General features: G+C 34.4%; 1 protein-coding gene across 11 annotated transcripts in view; it reads right to left on the bottom strand.

Moving 5' to 3' along the window:
* The window catches only part of Myo9a (myosin IXA), a 293,301-nt gene that overhangs the window by 6,923 nt on the left and 260,939 nt on the right, over positions 1 to 25,439 (bottom strand). For 9 of the 11 annotated variants that reach the window (XM_021727982.3, XM_040275557.2, XM_078049353.1 and 6 more), the window contains 6 exons: positions 23,067 to 23,195; positions 22,279 to 22,384; positions 21,168 to 21,299; positions 20,182 to 20,305; positions 19,006 to 19,059; positions 1,001 to 1,203 (listed from right to left, as the gene is read on the bottom strand). In XM_021727982.3, the coding sequence (XP_021583657.1) occupies positions 1,001 to 1,203; positions 19,006 to 19,059; positions 20,182 to 20,305; positions 21,168 to 21,299; positions 22,279 to 22,384; positions 23,067 to 23,195 (748 nt within the window). The remainder of the gene's footprint in view (positions 1 to 1,000; positions 1,204 to 19,005; positions 19,060 to 20,181; positions 20,306 to 21,167; positions 21,300 to 22,278; positions 22,385 to 23,066; positions 23,196 to 25,439) is intronic. The other 2 variants (XM_021727988.3, XM_013359793.4) reach the window with 1 other exon arrangement.

Raw genomic sequence — 25,439 nt, 5'->3', positions numbered from 1 at the left:
AGCAAATTACTATTTATCCTTGATACCTCTAATTCCAACCTCACCAAAGGTGACATAGGTCCTCTTTCAGATTACTCTTCTACCAAATTGTGAGCCCGGGCAGTATATATTACCTTGTCCTTATGGTCTTATCAATCCTGACTGACAAAACATATTTTGATAGTCTCTTATTCCTGGTCTCTCTCCATTCTCCTGGCCACTCACTTTTCTTTCTGTAGGTTATCAATTTGTTCAGTGAATACTCTCTTCCTCTTGTGAATCAAGTTCTGAAAGTTAAGATGCAATTTCCAGGAACTCAAGAAGAAAGATAATTTTAGGACTCTTTAATAAAAACTCATCAAGTCAACCAGAATCAGTGCATAGTACACTCAGGGAGAACTACGGGATATTCATATCCCTAAGAGGTAGTGTCATCCCACCCCTGCCCCAGGGATGACAGAGATAACAGAACTTCTAATTGGTCTCTCTCTTAAACTGCAACCAGTTTCTCTACACAGTATCCCAGGCACCTACTAACAGTGTTGCCTTATCCTGACCATTCAGTTCCTGGATCCGTAGCCAAGCGGAACTTTCTTTCAGAAAATTGTGATGCTCATTCTTCAAAGGGACTTTGCTTTAACATCAGGATTCTTATTCTTCCTTTTGTCCCCTAACATGTCAGGACACTTGTACCTCATCTTGGCTCTCCTAACTTATATCAGATGAATCTTAACTAAGACTAAATTACTCTGTGGATAGTATAAACTTCTCATAGTTAGCCTGTTCAGAATCATCACTACAGCAGCATTAAGTCTTCTAGCTCATGGAAATTCCTTTCCTTAGATAAAAACTTTCATACTTTACCCGAGTATAGGCAAAATGCCTTTGTCATCTTCACATTTCTAGTATCACCTTAAATGTGCTTGACATGTAAGATATATTAAATAAGGAAAGATAAAGGAAGAACAGAAGGAATGAAAAAGACATTATCTGGTCTCTCTCCTTCCTCCTGGGTACTCACTTCTCTTTCTGTAGGTTCTCAATCTGTTCAGTTAATACTCTCTCCTCCTGCTGCATAGCCGCTTGCTGCTGTTCTGTGATGTCAGTCTCTGTGGCTGCCTCGATAGCCGAGGTCTCTTCTGGGACATCAGACACAGAAGGCAACCGAACTGTAACTGGAGAGGATGGACTTGGATAGTTTCCTCGATGAACACGCCCCTTTCCCTGCAGAGAAAAATTCATATTAGAAAATAAATTGACTTCATCAATTTTATGTTGTTTAATTGGGGTAACGAGTATACTTCCATCACACCACATGAATGGTAGATATAAATGGAAACATTCTGTGGGACCTAGGATATTTAGTGAGACATCATATACACAACACATTCAAGTTAAAAGAGTTCTTGTAAGAGCACTGGAAAATAGACACATCAGTGGGTGGGAGTATAAGAACCCATTGTGTTCTGAGAGATATATATATTTTTTAATCTAAGCTGCATCTATTCCAAAGTAAACAGACAGAGTAGTTATTTAACTTTAGGCCAGTTAAAATTAAAGATTTAGTTTTGCAGGCACACCAACCACATTTCAAGTGCTCAATAGGCCAAAGGTGGTTATCAGACGGAAAAGTGCAGATAAAGACCATTTCCATCATTAAAGTAAATTTTGATAGAAAACAGTTCTCTGTAACATTGGAATGTACAATCTTTTTAGAAAGACTATTGAAACATCTTGAAACTTGGTTTTGTTAAAAAATTTTATATATTACAGAACACTAGTGAGATACATTTTTTCATAAATTTCCATTCTTGTTATATGGAGGGAAGATATCTCCTTATTTTTTTAAAAACTGGTTACCTCACATGTGATTTTAGCTTCTGATATGGTACACTAGGTTTTTCAGATTAAATCTTCTGCTAAGAACAACTAGGCCAAACATAAAACTCAACATATACATATGTTTGAAAATACTAGAGAGCTAAGAGGGTAGAACAAGGAGAGGCTAGCTCAGTATTTATAACTAATCTGAATTTCGGAAGAGGTGGCAGAGGGTTCAAGCAGAGCTTTTGACAGACTATAGCTGGGGTTGGCAAACTTTGACCCATGAGCCAAATCTAGCCTTGTGCCCATTTTTATAAATAAAACATTACTGGAATACATTACTGGAATTCACTCACTGTCTATGACTGTTTTGTAGAACAGTACCTGAGATTGTATGGTCCACAAAGCCTAAAATATATATTTTCTGGTCTTTAAAACAAAAAACTTTGCCAACCCCAAGATTAAAAAATAAAAGGATGTGGGTTGCTGCCTGGTAATATGATGCCTAACATTGGGATTCCCAAGATTTATATTCTAAACAAAAGGGTAAACTGAAATTTTAACAGTCCTTGAAGACACTATAGCCTGGCTTTAAGTCATAGGAATGGTCCAGAAAACTATAATTCCTAAAATTAGATTAAAGTGATTCCTGATTGTCAGTGCCTTAAATTTTGGCAGAAAAAAAATGAAGATACACATTGGAGGACTCTCAGTAGTGGATCAGAAAAGTAACATCATCTTGACCCTCAAAAGTTTTACAAGTAATTTTTCAAGTAAAAAATAACCAAGTATAAAAGAAGACAAGATAATATAAATGAAAACTAGTAAAACCACAAAAAAAGAAAGTCCTCAAAAACTCCAGATATTTTGATTATAAGACAACTTAAAATAATCATACTGAAGGAGATAGAAAGGTATAGATGAATTAGCAGTCTGAAAATTAAGTCAGAAGAAAAAATCTAGAATAAAGCAGGGGAAAAACAAAAGAACAGAAAATTGATTAAAGAAGGTAAAATACAGAAGACACAATAAAAAGATCTAACATGTTTAAATGATATACTAGGAGAGACAACATAGATCCTATAGAAGAAATACTGACAAGATAATCGCACAGCATTTAAAAAACAGACATTAAGATTTAAGAACGCTTATAGGACTAAATAGATGTATATATCTAGACACATAAAACTGATAAAAATCCAAGGCAAGAGAAAACCTTAAAAATAGAGAGGAAAAAAAATCAATTACCTGCAAATAAGGAACAACTATTAGATTCAAAGCTCAATAGATATAATGGAAGGTAGAAAACAACGGAATATTTTCAAAGCGATGAAAGGAAAAATTAACTCTCAACCTAGAATTCTATACATTGCAAAAACAACTTTCAGGAATGAAGGTGAGATAAAACTATCTTAAGGAAGAGAACCTAAGGACTGGGTTATAGCTCAGTAGTAGAAAGCTTCCCTAGCATATTCGAGGCCCTGCGTTCGGTCCTTAGCACCACATAAAAATAAATAAAATAAAGGTATTGTGTCCAACTATAACTAAAAAAATAAATATTAAAAAGAAAAAAACGAAGAGAACCTGACACTGGTAGACCCATGCTAAGGGAAATACTAAAAGGCAGACAGAAAATGACCTGTCTTTAAGAAAAGAGATGCAAGAATAAATAAAAGGCAATAGTAAATATGTGAGTCTAAATGAATACTGACTACATAAAATATAATGGTATATTTTGGATTTAAAATAAACAGATAGTTAATATATAGTAATGATAACCAAGTCACATACTAGCTAAAGTGTCAAAATCCTTGTGCATTATCTGGGGAAGAAAATACAAGTACGAATGAATAGATATTGATAGGTTACAGATTTATAATGTGATCTTTAAGTACAAAAAGAATAGCTTTAAAGGTATGTGAAACTTCTAAATTAACAGAAGGAAAAATGTAAGTGATCAAAAGAAAAAGAACAACAAAATAGGCCAGAAATAAAAGAAAATATATGAGATAGGACAAATAAAAAGCACATAACAATACAATTTAAACCCAAATGTGTGTGTGTATGTTAGTGATTATATTAAATGTAAACAGATTAAATGCTTCTATTAAAATTGGAATGCTGTCGGCCTGTATTAAGAAAACAAACAAGTCATGTTGTATACTCCAGTTATCTCAGCAATGTGGGAAGGTGAGACAGGAGGATCACAAGTTCAAGATCAACCTCAGCAACTTAGTGACACTGTCTCACAGCACAAACTAAAAAGGGGCAGGTGATGTAGTTCAGTGGTAGAGTGCCTCTGGGTTCAATCCTAGGGAGGGAGGGAGGGAAGGAAGGAAGGAAGGAAGAAGGGAAGGAAGGAAGGAAGGAAGGAAGGAGGGAGGGAGGGAGGGAGGGAGGGAAGGAAGAAAGGAAGAAAGAAGGGAAGGAAGGAAGGAAGGAGGGAAGGAAGGAGACATTTAAGGAATACATAGAAACCATAAGAATTCAGAAAGGGGGGCTGGGATTGTGGCTCGTGGTAGAGCACTCACCTCCCATCTATGAGACCCTGGGTTTGAACCTCAGCACCACATAAAAATAAATAAGTAAAATAAAGGTATTTTGTCCAACTACAACTAAAAAATAAATATAAAAAAATATTCAGAAAGGTGTGGCTTAATGGTAGAGTACTTGCCTAGCATGTTTGAGGCTCTGGGTTTAATCCTCAGCTTATTAAAAACTATTAATAAAAAAGCTGATAGTTAAATTAATCATAGATGTAAAGTTGAAGGTAAGCAGTATTACCTGTGATAGATATTTCACAGTGACAAAAGTTGAAGTTACTAAGAAGAAATTTTCAAAAACTGTATGTATCTGAGAAATGGCTTCAAAATATTTAAAGTAAAATATTGACATAAGTACTAAAATCCTATAAAATACTGACAGAAATACTATAATCAGCACTGATAGAACAAGTGTGTACACCCAATCAGGATCCAGAACTGAACAACTAAATATAAGGGATCTAAAAGATATATACAAACTTTAGTATCAAACTACAGAATACTCATTATTTTAAAACATGTACAAGAAGACACAAAATCCCAAAGGCTGAAATGAATTATGTGCTAAAATTATTTATTCTGTTTTTATCCCATAATTTTATTGGTGCACAATAGTGGGATTCATTGTCACATATTCATGCATCACTGATATAACAATATAATATTTTCCTTTTCTCTCCTCTTATCCTTGCCCTGGTCCTTTTTCTCTACTCTACTGGTCTCCCTTTAATTTTCATGACTCCCCATCACCTTGTTTCTTTTCCTTTTACCCTCTCTGCCTCTATATGAGAGAAAACATACAAGCCTTGATTTTCTGAGTTTGGCTTATTTCATATTATGTCTTCTAGTTCCATCCATTTTTCTGCAAATGACAGAATTTTGTTATTCCTTATGGCTGAATCGAATTCCACTGTGTGTGTGTGTGTGTGTACATATACCACACTTTCTTTTACTATTCATTCCCTGATGGACACCTAGGCTGATTGCATTATTCGGCTATTGTAAATGGTGTTGCTATGCACATGAGTATGCATGTATCACTGCAGTATGGTGACTTTTTAATTCTTTAGAATAAATACCAAGGACTAGGTCATAGGGTGGTTCCATTCCTAGCCTTCTGAGGAATCATCATATTGATTAACATAGTGCTTGTACTAATTTACAATCCTACCAACAATGTACAGTGTTCCATTTTCCTACATCCTCTCCAGCATTTATTATTGTTTGTATTCTTGATGGCGGCCATTGTAATTGGAGTGTAGTTTTGATTTGCATTTCCCAATTCCTGAAGATGTTGAACATTTTTTTTTTCATCTTTGTTAGCCATCTGTATTTCTTCTTTTGGGAAATATCTATTTCATTTGCTGATTTATTGATTGGATTATTTATTTGTTTTGGTGTTAAGTTTTTTGAGCTCTTTATAAATTTTAGATATTAATCCTTGGTCAGGAAAGTAGCTAGAAAAGATTCTCTTCTATTCTGTTAGTTCTCTCTTAACATTTTTAATTATTTCCCTTGCTATGCTGAAGCTTTTTAACTGGATGCCATCCCATAATTTAATTGTTAGCATTATTTCCTGAGCTGTACGATTCCTACTGAGGAAGTCCTTGTTTGGGCCTAAAATCTGGAGTGTTGACCCAATGTTTTCTTCTAGAAGGTGCATAATTAGTCCTGATATAATTATTAGGGTTTTGATCTATTTTGATTTGACTTGTGCAAGGAGAGAGATAGGGATCTAATCTCATTCTTCTACATGTGGATAATCAGTTTTCCCAGCATCATTTGTTAAAAATGCTGTCCTTTCTCTCCAACGAATATTTTTGTCACCTTTGTCAAGGATCAAATAACTGTATCTGTGTGGATTTGTGTGTGTCTTCTATCTATCATGTTCCAATGATCTGTGTGTCTGTTTTTATGCCATTACCATGTAGTTTTTGTAACTACAGCTTTGTAGTACAATTTGAAGTCATGTACTGTGATGCCTTCAGCATTGCATTTTTTGCTTAAAATTCTTTGACTATTCTGGGTCTTTCATTCTTCCAAAGACAGTTTTTGTCTAGTTCTTTGAAGAATGTATTGGTATTGATAAAGTAATTTAAATAAGTTTTCTGATAGTGCAATCATAAAGAAAAAATTAAAATGCCTATATTCATAAATTAAGAAAGAGACTTCAATAAAACTCATGGTCAAAGAAGAAACCACATTGGAAATTAGGAAATATTTTAAATTAAATAATAATATAAAAAGCTGTATAAGCTCTGCCTACCTTAAAGTTATAGAGTTAAATGCACATGTTAAAAAAATTTAAAAAAAATAAAAATTATCTATTTCAAGATACCAGATAAAGAACAACAACAATAAAAAAGTCCAAAGGGAAAAGAAAAATAAGAGAATCAAAGCCTAAATATTATCTTTCAAAAGATCAATACAAATTTTCAAAACCGTGGCAAGACTGATGAACAAAAACAGAGGTTTAAAAAAATAACCAATGTTGGGAATGAAACAGTGGATATCAGAATAAATTTTACAGACATGAAAAGGTTAAGAGATAGTAGACTATGAACAACCTTACGCTGTTAGAAATTTCTATAAAACCCACTAATTAATGTTGTCAAAAAGAATTTTAAAATTTGAATAACATGATACTACAGAAATTAAAATTCATAAGCAAATCTTTCCAAAAAGAAATCTCTAGGCCTAGACTTTACTGGTAAACAAGAAATAACAAGAAAAGTCTTTGATAGAATTAAAAAAAGGACTATTCTCCAACTTGTCAAAAGACAAGTTATTAGGGACATTCAAAATGGTGGGCTAGAGAAATGTGCATTCCCAAGCAATAGGAGTACTGCTTCTCTGTGAGATTGTTGCTATTGTTTGTTTCCCACTATTCTGTGAAGTGCTGAGAACCTAGAGGACACTATAAGTTCATAAGGTAGATACTCTGTTACTGAACTAAACTCAACCAAAAGACAGTAAACCTTTCTCCATATACAAATGACACTCAATCTTCAGCTATACATATACAGAAAGAATAGAAGAGACAAAAACCTAAACTAATGATCAGACCCCAACTAGACATGGCTAGTGGTCAACCCACAGGAACCACCTATGTACATCCATTTCTTTGGCAAAAACAGAAATAACAAAAAGACTGTGGATACCACACTTATGGGGTGGGTGGGTCTCAATCCAGATCACTCTAGTTTAGCAACTGATGTCTGTGTCTTAAAAAGGCCACATATAAGAGTATAAGAGAAATCCATTTCAATAGATGCCTAAAACTCAGCCCATGAATATAAGAAATATGAAAACACAAACTAACAAAATACCTCCTGAAGGTCATAATTCACCAGCAAACGACCCCCAAAATTTTGAACTGGATGGCATATCAGATAAGGAACTCAAGAGAATCATTATAAAAATGCTCAATGAATGTCAAGAGAACACAGAAAAATAACTGAATGAATAAGGAAGACACAACAAATCAAATTAAGTGTTCTGTTCAAAGTCTCTCTAATGGAGTAAATCATGCTGAAGACAGGATCTTAGAGCTGGAATACAAAGTGGCCAACATTGAACATTCAGATACTATTAAAGAAAAAAAAAAGTAACCATGATCACAACATATGAAACAACATGAAGAAATCAAATTTAAGAATCACTGGAATCAAGAGGGTTGTGAGATATGGATTACTGGAATGGATAAACTCTTCAGGAAATAGTAAAAGAAAATTTTCAACCTTCAGAATGAGATGGACACCCAGATACAGAATATAAGTGTCTCGGTTCCATAGGGAGAGCCCGTCTGCCCTGCGCCACCGGGGGTTGGAGCCCGCCCACACCACACCACGGGGGCCCACACTGGGGTTCCTTATTCAGCAAAGAGTGGCTCCACAGCCCAACATCAGGGCATAATTAGGCTTAAGGCGCCAATGCCACAAAACTGGTATATCATGCTTCTATCAAGGGACAACAAAGGACCAGGTAATATGTCACCAAGGTCCCTGTGGGCCCGGCTGCTCCAGAGATTTCTCTACTAGGGGTGCTAACAGTTATCCTGTTGCTGAGCTAACAGGGAGTCTTGCATGGGGTTGCCTATCTCTTGTTTCTCCTTCTAACAGCCAACTTCTTATGATTACCCTCTCACTCATATAATCTAATACCTCCATATTCTCACATCCTGTGCCCCAAATAAACCAAGATACTACAAAAAAAGTGAGGTATTGGTAGCCTGTATATGGCTGCACGTTGGGTACATTGAGTGCTAGCATACTGATCTCTCCCTTAAAAGGTATTGGTAGCCTGTATAAGACAATAGGACAGAAGCCGTAATACCTCAGATCTATACTGCAAGAGAGGAAGACACATAGACATCATGAAAAAACAAAGGAGGAAAGTGCCCCAAACAAACCAAGATACTACAAAAATAGAATCCATAGATAGCAAAGTAGGTGAAATATCAGAGAACAAGTTCAGAATATACATAACTAAAATGATTAGGGAATTAAAGAACAACTTAAGTGAGCAGATACAGGCAAAAAATCAATCACTGCAACAAAGACATAAGAGAACAAATACAGGCAGCCATCAATCACACCAACAAAAGAGAGCAAATATAGGTTGCAAGAGATTAATTCAAGAAGATAGAGATACTGAAAAACAAAAAAACCAGAAATCCTAGAAATGAAAGAAATAATAAGCCAATTGAAAACTTCAATAGACAGCATCACCAACAGACTGGATCACATGGAAGACAGGACCTCAGACAATAAAGACAAAACATACAATCTTGAAAATAAAGTTGACCTCACAATGAAGACGGTAAAAAATCATGAATCATCCAAGAATTATGGGATACCACAAAAGAGACCAAATTTAAGATTTATTGGGAGAGAGAATGGTTCAGAGATTCAAACCAAAGGAATGCACAATCTTTTCAATGAAATAATATTGGAAAATTTTCTAAGCATGAAGAATGAATTGGAAAATAAAATACAAGAGGCCTATAGGACACCAAATGTACAAAATTACAACAGAGCTACACGAAGACACATTATAATGAAAATGCCTAGCATATAGAATAAGAACAGAATTTTAAAGGCTGCAGGAGAGAAAAATCAGATTATCTATAAGGGAAGACCAATTCAGACTTCAGCAGATTTTTCAACTTAGACCCTCAAAGGCAGGAGATCCTGGGAAAGCATACACCAAGCTCTAAAAGATAATGGATGGCACCCAAGAGTCTTATATCCAGCTTCAGATTTGACAATAAAAACATTCCATGATAAACAAAAGTTAAAAGAATTTACAGTAAGAAAGCTGCACTACAGAACATTTTTGGCAAAATATTCCACAAGGAGGAAATGAAAAACAACAATGAACATCTGCAAAGGGAAGAACTACAATAAAGGAAAAGCCAACCAAAGGAGAAACCAAGTCAAGTTAAATACCAAAAATAAACAAACATCAACAAGACATAACAATTATAAATATATATGACCCAAACAATGAAGCATCTACATTCATCAAATTCTTCTTAAGTTCAAGAGTCAAACAGACCAAAACACAATAATTCTGAGTGACTTTAACATACCTTTTTCACAACTTGATAGATCTTCTAAACAAAAGCTAAACAAAAAAACTATAGAACTCAATAATACAATCAATAACTTAAGACTTAACTGGCGTATATAGAGTATATTATCCATCAACGACCAAATACACTTTCTGCTCAACAGCACATGGATCCTTCTCTAAAACAAACCATATATTATGCCACAAAGCAAATCTTAGTAAATACAAATAAGAAGAGACACTACACTGCATTCTATCAGAAAACAATGGAATGAAATCAGAAATCAATGATAAAATAAAAAATGAAAGCTACTTCAACATCTGACAAATAAATAAATATGCTATTGAATGAACAATGGGTTGCAAAAGATTTATCAAGGAAGAGATTAAAAAAATTCTAAGAGGTAAAAGAGAATACCAATACAACATATCAAAATCTCTGGGACACTATGAAGGCAGGTCCAAGAGGAAAGTTCATTGCATGGAGTTCATTCCTTCAAAGAAGAAAACATCAAATAAATGACCTAACATTACATCTCAAATCAACCCCCAAAACAATAGAAGACAGGAAATAATTAAAATCAGAGCTGAAATAAATGAAATTGACAGAAAAGAAACATTTCAAGAAATTGACAGAACAAAAAGTTGATTCTTTGAAAAAAATAAGTAAAACTGAGAAACCATTAGCCATGCTAACTTAAAGAAGGAAAGAGAAAATCCAAATTACTAACATCAGTGATGAAAAAGGAAATATTACAATGGAAACTACAGAAATACAAAAGATAATTAGAAATTATTTTAAAAATTTGTACTCCAATAAATTTGTACTCTGACAAAATTCTAGAGGCATATGATATGCCCAAAGTAAATCAGGATGATATACACAATTTAAACAGATCAATTTCAAGCAAAGAAATAGAGGTTGCTATCAGGAGCCTACCAACCAAGAAAAGCTCAGGACCAGATGGATACACAACTGAGTTCTACAAGACCTTGAAAGAAGAACTAAAACCAATACTTCTCAAACAATTTCATGAAATAGAAAAACACATTCTATGAGGACAATATCACCCTGATTCCAAAACCTGGCAAAGATACATCAAAGAAAGAAAACTTCATATCAGTATCTATTGAATATAGATACAAAATTTCTCAATAAAATTCTGGCAAATTAAATAAAAAAACATATCAAAAAGACAGTGTACCATGATTAAGTAGGGTTCATCCCAGGGATGCAAGGTTGGTTCAACATATGGAAATCAATAAATGTAATTCATCACATCAATAGACTCAAATACAAAAATCATATGATCATCTCATATGTGAAGAAAGCATTTGCTAAAATATAGCATCCCTTCATGTTCAAAATACTAGAAAAACTACGGATAACAGGAACATACCTCAACATTGTAAAGGCAATCTATGTTAAGCGCCAGGCCTCTAAAAACTGGAATAAGACAGGGATGCTCTCTTTTGCCACTTCTACTTAACACAGTTCTTGAAACTCTAGCCAGAACAATCAGACAGATGAAAGAAATTAAAGGGATACAAATAGGATACAGAAACTCAAATTATCACTATTTGCAGACAATATGATTCTATGCCTAGAAAACCCAAAACATCCTACCAGAAATCTCCTAGAACTAATAAATGAATTCAGCAAAGTAGATGGATATAAAATCAACACCCATAAGTCAAAGGTATTCCTGTACACCAGTGACAAACCTGCTGAAAGAGAAACTAGAAAAAACCACCCCATTTACAATAGCCTCAAAAAAAAATAAAATAAAATACTTGGGAATCACCTTAATAAAAGAGGTGAAAGATCTCTACAATGAAAACTACCACACACTAAAGAAATTAAAAAAGACCTTAGAAGATGCAAAGATCTACCTTGTTCTTGGATATGCAGAATTAATATTGTCAAAATGACCATACTACCAAAAGCACTATAGATTCAATGCAATCCAATCAAAATCACAATGATATTCCTCATAGAAATAGAAAAAGCAATCATGAAATTCATCTGGAAAAATAAGAGACCCAGAATAGCCAAAGCAATCCTTAGCAAGAAGAGTGAAGCTGGTAGAATTACTATTCCAGACTCTACAGAGCAATAGTAACAAAAACATCATGGTACTGGCACCAAAATAGATCTGTAGACCAAGAGTACAGAATAGAGGACACACAGTCTAGCCCACATAACTTCAGTTATCTTATATGAGACAAAGGCACCAAAAACGTACATTGGAGAAAAGATAGCCTCTCTTCAACAAATGGTGCTGGGAAAACTAGAAATCCACATGTAACAAAATGAAATTAAACCCCTCTCTCTCATTATGTACAAACTCAAAGTGGTTTGAGGACCTAGAAGTTAAACCAGAGACCTTGCGCCTACTGAAAGAAAAAGTAGGCCCAAATCTCCATCATGTGGGATTAGGCCCCAACTTTCTTAATAAAACTCCTGTAGCAAAAGAATTAAAGCCAACAATCAATAAATGGGATGGATTCAAACTAAAAAGCTTATTCTCAGCAAAAGAAACAATTAGTGAGGTAAATAGAGAGCCTACAGAATGGGAGCAAATCTTTACCACAAGCACATCAAATACAGCACTAATCTCTAGGATATATAAAGCACTCAAAAACCTTAACAAAATAACCCAATCAATAAATGGGCCAAGGACCTGAAGAGACACTTCTCAGAAGAGGATATACAATCAATCAACAAACATATGAAACAATGTTCAACATCTCTAGAAATTAGAGAAATGCAAATCAAAACTACTCTAAGATTTCATTTCATTCCAGTCAGAATGGCAGCTATCAAGAATACAAATAACAATAAGTGTTGGCAAGGATGTGAGGAAAAAGGCACACTCATACATTGCTGGTAGGACTGCCAAGTGGTAGAACCAACCCAGATGCCCTTCAGTAGATGAATGGATTGGGAAACTGTGGTATATATTCACAATGGAAAATTACTCAGCATTAAAAGAGAATAAATCATGGCATTTGCAGGTAAATGGATAGAGTTGGGGAATATCATGCTGTGAAGGGAAGCAAGCCAATCCCAAAACACCAAAGATGAATATGAGGATGCTGACTCATGGTGGTGGTTGGGAGCACGGTAGGAATGGAGGAACTTTAGATAAGGCAAAGGGGAGGGAGGGGAAGGGAGGAGGCAAGGGGGTAGGAATGACGGTGGAACCAGTTAGGCATCATTTCCCTAAGTACACCTGTGAAGATATGAATGGTATAAAAATACTTTGTATACAATCAGTAACTTGTAAAAACTGTGCTCTATGTGTAATATGAATTGAATTGCATTCTGCCATCATGTATAACAAATTAGAATAAATAATTTAATTTAAAAAAGTATAAGTGTCTCATAGTTAAAAAAACAAATATTTTCTTGGTACCATTATAAAAATAGGTTTGCTCTTATAGACTTCTTGAAAAGGACTTGCAAATAACACATTGAGAAAGGGCTTCTCTTACTCAGAAAAATTAGACTGTATAAATACAAGTTGTATGTATGTGTGTCATTTCCTTTGGGTCAGTTTAAAAGTCATTGTGGATGTACAATAATAGATTTTTATGTTGTTAAAACTCTTTTAATGGAATTATACAATAGAAAAACTCTGAAATCATAGTATATATTTCTATCATAACAGGGATTTCACTGTTTCTGACTGATTACAGCCAGGTTTCTTTTGTACCAGGAACTGAACTCAGTGGAACTTGGCCATGGAGCCACATTCCCAGACGTATTTTGTATTTTATTTAGAGACAGGGTCTAACTGAGTTGCTTAGTGCCTCGCTTTTTCCTGAGGCTGGCTTTGAACTCACAATCCTGTCTCAGCCTTCTGAGCCACTGGGATTACAGGTGTACACCACTGCATCTGGCCTTCTAGTTTTATGAGACTGAAAGTTTATTTGAGTCTAAGAAAACATGAATACTGAAGGATGACTCTATTAAGTCACTTAATCCTTGGTATGATTAACTAACTTATAGGTGAGAAAATGGAGGCATGAAAATTAAATGACCTATCCATGTCTCAACAGCTAGTAAACTAGTGCTAGGATTTAAACTCAAGTCTATTCCAGAGTCCAAAATTTTTTAGTGCAATTTTTATTAGTTTTTCTTTGTGTAAGGTTCAATGTTACACTCACTTCAATGAACAACAGATCTTTTTTCTCTCTGCTTTAGAATAGCTTGAATTGTAATTATGTTGGAAAAATTCCTCTATAAAGCTATTTGTATCTGAGCTTTTCATGGAAGCTGTTAGATGACTTTCTTTGGTAATTGTTCTGTTTATTCTGGAAGCACTTCCAATGAAGTATATTTGCATATAAAATTTCACATTTTCAAACATTTCATAGTCGCAGTAGAAATCCTCTAAAATGGCTCCAATCATTCTCATTTCTTGATTTCTATGTCCATATGTCAATCCCTTCCTAAACAGAAGAGTGGTGACCTGTTTAGCTATTGTACACCTGACAGTGTGTGACTTTTGAGGATAGGGAATAAAAGACACTTTGTGGGAGTTCACCTTGTTCTCTAGATCAGTTACTCAGGAAAAAGCCAGCTACCATGTCATTTGGATGCTCAAGTATCCCGGAAAAGAAGTCTTTGTCAAGAACAAGGACCTCCTGCTAAAAGCAAACACTGACAAGCCAGTAATATGAATAAGCTATTTTGAAAGCAAACCCCACACCTCTGGTTGAACCCTTAAGTTATTAAATTTTAGGTTAATTTGTTATAATGCAACAAGTAACTCATACAGTAGTAATGTTTTATGATCCTTAATTTTTACTGTTGTTAATTCCTTATTTCTTATTTGTTAATTTGTACCTTTACCATTTTTTTCTTAGCTAATGATTTGTTTTTCAAAGAATCTTTTTGTTTTACTTTTTTTTTTGCTTTTATCTTCACTGTTTCTTTCCTTTTACCCTCAAATTTATTGTTATATTTCTAACTTCTTGATTCACATGTTTACTTTCATTTATAAGTTATTAGGTTAATATAATATAAATTTCTCTGAATACTGTGTATGTGTGTCCCAGAGATTCGTATTTGTAGTGTTTTTATTGAGGGTTTTTCATTTACTTAATTTTAAGTTTATTATTCCTTTGTCATTGAAAGTTTTCACTGATTTCCCGCCCCCCAGATGTTTAATTTTAATTATATTTAATACTTTAATATAAAATTTTAGGTACAGTTTGAAAAATAATAAATATGATACAGCCACCATCTAGATTATGGCCTAATTTTGAGAATATGTTATGGGCAGCCAAAAAAGTATATTTTTTCCTTTTTTGGGCACAGAGTTACGTGTACACACACATTAGTCCAACTATTTTTGTTTTTAGACCAACTATTAATTATGTTACTAAAGTAGATTCACTTTAAACAACCTTTTTCTGGTGCCACTCTTTGGATAAAAATAAACTTTACATCCACCTCAACTGATTGTCCTATAAACTTAGGATACCCTTTTCGTTACACTTACTGAGAACCTTGAAAGAGACTCAGAAGGAGAAACTATCATCAGTTGTCATTCCCTATCATAAATATAAGAATATAAAGCAATAACACTTAAATTGATAAACTTGTCATTCCCTATCATAAATATAAGAACATAAAGCAATAACACTGAAATTGATAAACTATCTACAAATGAGATCTTGCCAGTCCGTGATCACTCATTAAGGCCTAATAGTCCTAATGTCTTAGTATATTTCAAAACAAAGCCTATTTTGGTTTTACCTTTGGGTCTCCTTTCTATATAATCACATAACATTGTTTCTAGCAATTATGAGCTACAGTTCTGCCCCCCACCCCGAATTAAACCTTGTATAATTTATACCAACAGGTCTTCCTCTATTTGATTAGTTCAAACTTATCCCTTAAGACCTAGCTCATTTATCACTTCATCTACAGCCTTTCTCAGTGTTCCCCAGACAGAAATAAGTACTTCTTCCTTAGTATTCTGACCACACTTGGTACACAGAACTGTCTCATTCCTCTCTCCCAAACTCCTTTTGCTTTCTAATGCCCATAAATTTAGTTGCCTAATCATACAGATTTGTCTAAAGAAGTCTGTACATAATTGTACTGCTATTTTTCCTAAGAGTGGTATTCTGAAACATTTTTGGATCAGAATTCTGAGGCCACTTCATACACTGTAACAAAAATATTGGAAGTCAATTGTTTTAATGTGGGGAATCTAAGTGAAGATGCCCTATGGAAGGTCATCATCAGTTGGACCTAACATTTCTATTTTCCCCTAAGGCTTAAGGAGATAACAATGAAGATGAGAAGAAGATATACTAGACACAGAGTTCTAGTTTTGATTTCTTCTGAAAATGCTATAAGGCTTATAATAAAAAAAGGAAGCAAAAAGAAATGACAAGGCATAATTGACAGGCACAAAGAAATTCAATACTATGATTCAAAGCCTAAATAGTGCAAGAGGGATTGTTAGAGATTCATAATGATGATAAAGAATGCACTGTCTACTACATGTAATGACTATGTGGGAAATATTACCCTCATGAGGGAGGTTATGATACTTCATGAAGATACAAAAAATATACATAATTGAGGTTTGTCCATTTGGAGGTGAAAATCTGAGGAGGAGGAGGAGAAACCATGTATGATGTGCACAGAACTGTACATAACTAGCTGAAGCACAAATCTAAGAATCCTAACAAAGAAATTTTACCCAGAATAACCAAGGTGAATTATTAGACTACTTCCTGAGGAGTCTGGTTTTCTAGTAAGAATTTTTTTCTAAATATCGAATTCTGAATTTCAATATTTTAAGTCATAATTTTGGTAGTAAGAAGTACTTTATCCGTGATCTTTTTAAAAAGACTGATTGTGGGGCTGGGGTTGTGGCTCAGTGGTAGAACACTTGTCTCGCATGTGTGAGGCACTAGGTTCGATCCTTAGGACCACACAAAAATAAATAAATAAAATAAAGATATTATATCCACCTACAACTAAAAATAAAGTAAAATTTTAAAAAAGACTGGTTGTTCTGTACGGTATTATAATGAGGTATCCAGGAAGTTAAAAAATCATCTCAATGCCTATAGTTACTGCTCACTGATGAGGGTTGGTAAACACTTTAAACATAAACAGTATGTGTTTGTGTGTATCCTCATCAAAAAATTCTCTACAGTATAGTAAGCCATCAATATTACATGTACTGCAATACAGTGGATCTCAAAGTATAATGTAAGGTTCCCCAAAAGGAGTGGGGGTATCCCCAAGATCATTTTAAAAATCTGCAATATACAGACTATTACATGATGATACTGAGATGCTATTTTTCCCTTCCACTTGTTGAGATTTGCACTAATTAGATAAAAGCAATTGTGCATTAAAAAAAAATTCTATTGGCATCAATACGTGAATCAAGGCAATGGTACCAAGATATACTAGTCATCATCATATTCTTTGCTATCATGCACTGAATTAAAAAACTCAGTTTCATGTAATGTTGCCATTAGTTTATATGTAGTATAAACTAATTTTAATAATCCGTGTTGAGTTTGCTACTTTTTATTTTCCGTATGACAAAATGGAAGTATGTGTTTTATAATATACTATATACTCTGCTATATACTGAGGGTTATCTCAACAAAGAGTATTTCCATAATTGTCTGAATTGTAAGATGAACTATCTGCTTTACTCACAAAACATTTCTTAGAATAATTAATAAAGGGAATGTGGTACACATTTTTTTGAAATGTTATGAAGGGAACCTATTTCAAATGAAATAAATAATTACATTTGATGTCAGTGTAAAATTTTAAGATTTTAAACAACTAGCAGAATTTTGGAAAATTGCCCTGGGAGTTTTATAGTTTTCCACATAGTATCAATGCCATCAGTCAGGATTTAGCCAGAAGATGTAAACAAATCTTAAGGGGACAAGAAATTGCTACAGATATAGGATAAGAATGAGCTCATGATCAGTAAACTGGAGGTACCACTCATCTTCATTTAGCCTACTGATAACAAGTAGTAGTGTTGACAAGATAATAATCGTAGTGTTGACAAGAAAGATAAAGGACAGAAGTATGAGACAAATAGGAACTACCTAGACACCTCCAAAGTTTTAAGCCCCAGACTAAGGTCTAGTCTGTCCTGAAATTAAATGAGAAGAGCATTGGATCAAGTCTGTGACTGAATTTTAATATGAAGAGAATTGATTTTAAATACCAGAATGAGAGTGAAGCATTTGAAAATTATCAAACAGTGATAAGATGCTGTTAAGGAATTGATTATCCAGTGGGGAAAGGGAAGTCTGACAAAAAATTAAAAGGGAGTTACTGGACAAAAAGCAAATTGGATGAGTATTTATTTCCCAACAATACAATGGTTACACACACGCAGAGCATCTCTGAAATTATTCTACGTAGATTGGTGTTCTTAGTTTCCCAATACTCCAGTACTCATTTGTATAAACAATGGAATTGAAGAAGTGCACCAGCAAGTAAATCCTGCTATGAGCTCTACTACTATTAATACTTAAGTCTAAACTAATCTTATCTATTTGTTCACTTCTACTTGTTGCTCTGTCTGATAAATGCCAAGTAGATACATCTGGGATGATATCACCAGAACCCAGATATGAATGAACAAATAAGCATCAATAATGATGAGAGATGTTGGAAGTAGTAACAGGTATTTAAAATGATAAAATGGACAGGATTGCTAGGAAAACAGCTCACAGAGCAGAAATAAACTTGATACTTTAATGTTTTCAACTATCACCTTTTAATAATTCAATCAAAGAAGAAACTCAAAAGGAGGCTTATCTAAAAAAGAGGAAAAAACAATATATTTTTAGTGAACATTGTTCGACAATACAGAGAAAGGAAAACAAAGGCTCTAAAGAAAGAGATTAAGAGAAAAGGAAGTGATGGCTAGTCAAAAAGTGGGACCTGAATTGGAATTGAACATGGAGGATAGACAGTTATGAATGATAGACAGAGTAGAACAATTCCTGGATGAATGAGAGACAATAATGTGAAGTGGCTGTGACACATTGCAATATTAATACATACCGAGACTGAACTGCGGGTAATGCTCATAAATCTAACTGCAATTAGTACAGGTTTCTGGATTAGGAAGGACATGAAAAGGAAAGCAGAAGGTTAGAATGTACATGTCATTGCCCCATTAAAAGAGAAGGTTAATATTTCAAAGAACTGAATATCTCCATCTTCTGCTGGATTGGCAATGTGGGTGCTACTAGACTGGGCCTCTTGGCACGGAGTTCCTGAAAATTCATACTACAAAAAAAGTTTTGCTTTGAAACAGCATTTCTGTTTTCAGTTTCTGGGGAATTCCAATGAGGAATTTTATTTAATGTCTTTACTGCCTGGGAAAAGGCTATACTTATATTTGTTTTTAGAGAAGACCTTTGTTGAGCACTTATTCTGTGGTAGGTAGTTTAATAAATTTAGTGCCAATCTAACTATGAAGATGATGGGGAAGCCTAGAGATTTATTGGGGATCTGAAGTGGTTGTTCATCACTACAATTTTATAGTCAGGAGAGTAAAAAACGGGTAATAATTAAACATGAATTCAGTAGTTGTTTTCCAGTTACTCAGATCCTATTAATTGTTAGTGATAATTAAATATATCTCACTGGTTACAATACAAGGTATTAAATACATAAGTGGGTAAATGAAGGAAATAAATTACCATTTATTAGGCCTAACCTAACAATAATTCCTTAAAGAAATCTTTATTTGATAATAGTAGACTCATATGGAAATCTATTTCCTCATGAATCAATATTTTTGTTCAAATCCTGTTGCAAATGATTGATTGAGGTCTCTACTCCCAGGAGTTTTGGCAGGACCACCAAAAGTGACATGATTGAAGGTATAGGAACAGATGGTGGAAGAAGTAGAGAAAAAAGTTAGGATTGGGTTTTCATAGAAAGGACAAGAAAAGTAAACAGGCGAAATTATTAAGCCACCAACATTTTATCCAAATCCTTGATTTAAAAAATTCTGCACATTTAATCACACATATTCTATACATATAACTAAAAAGAGTTAACAGATCAAATATCAGGCATCCATAGCACCCACAGATTTGGTGATTTAAAAAAAATTTCTTCATTATAAAAAACCTTTGGAGAATAATCCCTATTTATATCACAAATGCACACTTAAAATCCCAGAAAGACTCCCATTTTTCCCTTGTGTCTTCATGTCTTGAATCTTACCATTGATCTACGAATCAGTGACAGCCTAGTCTTTGCCTTGTTCTCAGCAAATTCCAAGCTACTGATATCTTTAAGACGAGCCTTATATTTATTCATCTGTTCCACAACAATCAACTCCACACAGCTGAAATAGGAGGAAAGAGAGAAAACTGTTAAGAGCAGAAGTAAATAAAGTATAGCATCAACAGACTGTTTTTCAGATAAGGGTGGTACATAGTCATAGGATTTAAAAAAAATCAATATCTCTTACTTTATGAGCTCAGAAACAACGTATAGAACAGTGGCTCACAATTTGGCTACACTTTAGAAAATACCTAAGGAATAACTATAAATCCCAATGGCCAATCTACATTCCAAACCATCATACTCTTTGGGGATGGCATTTAAGCACTGGTATTTCTTTCTTAAAAGTTAGTTTTGCAGTCAAAGTTTAAAAGAATAGCACAGAAATATAACCCAAGAAAAAGTTAAGGTGAAATATAGGAATACTCAAGTACTAAAACCAAAGGGATTTGGAGCCATAAGATTATAGTAAGACTAGATTACAGAAAGATACAAAGTGTACAGTTTGATAAGATGGAATTTGAAAATGTATTTGGAAAGTACAAGCAGTTTTAAATGCCAAATTAAAAATATAAGATCCTTTAAAACTGATAATTCTCAGTTGAAATGAATTTAAAAGTATATATTCTTAGTATAAGAATATCCAGTAGTGGGCTGGGGTTGTGGCTCAGTGTCTAGCACATGTGAGGCACTGGGTTCGATCCGCAGCACCACATAAAAGATAATAAAGTAAAAAATACCTACTAACTTCAATTTTATAGTCAGGACAGTTTTTTTAAAAAAAAAATCCAGTAGTGTCCAGTAATCTTCTTAAACATACATGAACCTATGAAATCATACACCATTTGATATTTGGATAGTGAAAACACCAACTGAGTCAGAAGTCCCTAAGGTCTTGCAGAAGTGATCATGGCTGGCCTTACGTGGTAGTCTTACTGATGTCCTGCACGCTTTGTAGTGGGTCAGTGGTGTCAGGGCAGCGGAGAATGCAGGGTGCAAACACAATGGCCAAAGCATTAGCAGACATTCGATTAGTTTCTTCCTGTAGGGCAATCCTAAGGAACAAAATCAAACAAAAATGAGTGAAAGAGGGATAAAGAGCAGGGGAAGTAGGCAGAAGAGATGAGAAAAAGAAGACAGTATAATGGCAACCACAGTACTAGATGGATAACATCAGTTTAAGGGAGACACTGTAGGCTTTTCCCAGAGCTGTTCCTTTGCCTTTGGAAACATATAATTTCACTCTGTTCTATCAAACATTCTAGGTCAGCAAATAGCCTATTAAGAGAAATTTGTGGCTCAATGTCGATATCAATAGATGAGCCTCTCTGAAGGATGTGGGGCAGAGGCTTTAAGATAGTCACATAAGATATTTAACCAGAAAAAAAGATGGCTTCCTTTCCAGTTACTGCTGATATTTACACATAGGACAAGAAAGACAACTTTTGAAGCTTCTTCAGTCAGTCAACCTATTGTTTTTTTTTTTTTTTTTTTTTTTTTGGTATCAGGGATTGAACCACTCTGAGCCACATTCCCAGCCCTATTTTGAATTTTATTTAGAGATGGGGTCTCACTCAGTTGCTAAGTGCCTCCCTAATCTGCTGAGGCTGGCTTTGAACTCATGATCTTCCTGCTTCAGCCTTCAGAGTCGCTGGGATTACAGGCATGGGCCACCTTCTATGAATTACGTTATGTCAACAGATAAACATTCTTTCTAGTTTAGGAGTGAGATAAAAGGCTGAGTTATATAATGCAACCATGAGTCCAGAGCTTCTACATCGCTCAAATAAGGGCAGAGAGGCAGCTGCCATGCAGTCCAGCTCAACTGAGGATTTCTATTCTAAAGAATCCTAACACCCATTTGAGGGACTGACTTTATAACTAGAAGGAAAAAATTATATATATTTATATGTTATATGTAAGTATATATGCAAATACACATATGCATATCCATCTTCCAAATAAAGAAGCTCTTCATTTACTTACAAAGAATCCAAGAGAAACTATTAAACAATTCCTTGCTCTTGAGATTACCTGACTAGATGAAAGATGAGACGTTCCAGTGTATTGAGATGAGTTCGGGAGAGCTGGTCAATCACGGAATACACACCTCGAATTGTCTCCTTCCTCTCCTGAAGGCCTAAAAACAGTTAAGTACAGTAAATAACATTGACTATCCCCTCTTATATGCTACATCTTCTGACACTATACTAGAGTTGTGGAAGAGGTGGTTGCACCTATATGGCAGAAGAGAAATTCATAGTTATTCCTTGACTATCTATATTTGAGTTTTATAAGCAATCTGAGTTTCAATCTATCTATACCTTAGCAATTCTCTATATGGCAAGGGGCAATGCTCCAGTTTTTCAACTACTTTGCAGCAGATTTTTCATTAAAATAAACCGAGTGTCATATAATTTATATATCCTCAAGGTCTAAATATCTTAATATCCTACAGCATTGAGAAAGCAAACTCCAAAACCGGTTAGACTTGGCATAAAACACCCAGCCAGCTCTTCACACAGTTCCTGCCTAGATACACAATTTAAATGAATCTAAGTCCACCCTTAAATCTCCTATTTAATCTTTTAATATTTTCTAACCCTAGTCTTTTAGTCTCTTCATGGGAATTAAAGTGTACTGTCTGTACAAAGTAAACATTTGAACAATTGTTAGTATACTGGCAGTTTCATATTGACCATCAAAAGCATACTTTTGATTCTTTAAGGACTAAAGCACTAGAGGATGGTTTAATCTATGCTAAACATGGCATTCCTTTCTCAATTATTGGACTTACCTTAAACCCAAAAGTTTGTGCTTACCCATAGCTCGAAGAAATTCCTCATAGAGTTCAAAAGTCATAAGGGGATTGGGCAAATCACGAAGCCACTGTTTGAATACACTTGCAATGACATGTATGTTATAGTCATCTAGGTTTACATTCTCAGCATCTATTTAGAGACAAGAATTATTAGATAACAAAGCTGAAACATGCAAAAAGGTTTAAATGATTCACTTTAGAAACTATCATCACTAAAAGAAATCTTCATATTTCTTATTGATTATTCTTATTTGGGTTCTACAATTTAATTCCATGCTTTGGAACAATGCTTCTGTGGTGAAGGAAGAGTTAGTTTTCCAAGTATATTGTGAACATAAATGTATAAAATAAAAGATCAGGGTTGTTTTGATGCTAAAGCAAAAGCATTGTTAGAATACTACAAATGTTTTAGAAATAGTTGCTCTCAATTTTTATACCTATTCCCTTGTGGTCTTGTCCATGGGCATGACTGAATAGCAATGCATTAGAATACTAAAGAAAAAAAGCCTTGCTTTTTAAAAAAGCAAGGCTGACTTTGTCATTCTTAGACATGAGAAGGCAGTAATAAATAAGCTTAGGAAATATAAAGAAAATGCCTTCATTCTTCATTTATAAATTTCCTAAGGTTGTATAGACAGATGATTAGAAGGATACAGGATGAATGACTTTCATTTGTGCTGCTCTGAGTTACAAGACACACAAATTACAATTGCCTGTAAAGTAAAGCAAACTTAAGTCTCTGGAGGCACAACCTCTTGGTTGAATCTTAACAGGCATTTTCTGTTATCTTCATACTATTTTCCCCTCATTTCTTCCTAAGACACAGCACTGTGGATAGGTAGGTTCTTTGCCACATAAAGACAAGTTTTGTTCCTCAGTTCAGTTCAAAAAGAACCATTCCTTTCCCCTTTTTTTAAAAAAAAATTGGTTCTTTTTAGTTATACTTAAGAGAATTCATTTTGACATAATTACAAAAGCATGGAATATAATTTGTTCTAATTCAGTCTACAGTAGGTCTCCTTTCCCTTCTCTCTTCCCACCCCATTCCCTTCCCTCTACTGATCTTTCCACTATTAATTAAAGTTTTTAATTAGTGTCTAGTATGGATGTACATGGTGCTGAGATTCACTGTGGTATATTCATATCTCTGCATAGGAAAGTGAGGTCAGATTCACTCCACTGTCTTTCTCTATTCTATCTTCCTTCATTCCCTTCATTCCCCCTTGTCTACTGCACTGACATTTCTTCTGTTCCTTTTTTAATTTGCCCTTACTTTGGATTAGCTCCCACATACAAGAGAAAACATTTGACCTTTGATTTTTTGGGACTGGCTTATTTCACTTATCATGATAGTCTTCAATTCCATCCATTTACTGGCAAATGCCATAAAATCATTCTTCTTTATGGCTGAGTAATGCTTCATTGTGTATATATACTATGTTTCTGTGTCCATTCATCTGTGGATGGGCACCTAGGTTGGCTCCATAGCTTGACTTTGTGAATTGAGCTGCTACAAACATTGATGTGGCTAAAGTTCTTCTTTAAATGTGTATGCTGATGTTATACATCCAAAAGAATTAAAAAAGAGTGGGAAAGTTGGGTCAAATGGTGGTTCCATTCCTATTTTTTTTTTTGAGGAATCTCCATACTGCTTTCCACAGCGTATCCAAGAACACGGAAAAACTTTCCATTTTCTAAGGTCTTCTCCAATTTCTTTTTTAATGTTTTATAGTTTTTTTTGTAGAGATCCTTCACCTCTTTTGTTAAATGGATTCCCAAGAATTTCATATTTTTTCAGGCTATGTGAATGGGACAGTTTTCCTAATTTCTTTTTCATGCAGATTCATCATTGGATTACAGGAATGTGATTGATTTATCAGTATTGATCTTGTATCCTACTACCTTGTTGAATTATTAATGAGCTTCATCTGGTGGAGGTTTTAGGGTCTTCATGGTCTCAGCAAACAGAGATAATCAGAGCTTTTCTTTTCCTATTCATATCCCTTTAATTTCCTTCTCTTGTGTGATTGCTCTGGCTAGTTTCAAGATCTCTCTATGCTAAACAGTAGTGCTGAGTAGGCATTCTTGTATTGTTTGTGTTTTTATAGGAAATGCTTTCAGTTTTTCTCCATTCAGAATAATGTTGGCCTTGGGTTTGCCATATATAGCCTTTACAATGTTAAGGTAAGTTCATTCTATCCCTAGTTTTTCTAGTGTTTTAAACATGAATGGGTGCTGGACTTTGTCAAATACTTTTCCCTGCATCTATCAAGATAGTCATGTGATTCTTACCTTCAAGTCTATTTATGTGATGAATCACATTTATGGATTTCCACATGTTGAACCAACCTTATACCCCTGGGATGAAACTCAC

This window comes from Ictidomys tridecemlineatus, chromosome 5, assembly GCF_052094955.1.
Source record: "Ictidomys tridecemlineatus isolate mIctTri1 chromosome 5, mIctTri1.hap1, whole genome shotgun sequence".
NCBI lineage: Eukaryota > Metazoa > Chordata > Mammalia > Rodentia > Sciuridae > Ictidomys > Ictidomys tridecemlineatus.
The sequence above is the reverse complement of the archived record's forward strand: the minus strand, read 5'-3'. Positions and strand labels throughout refer to the sequence as shown.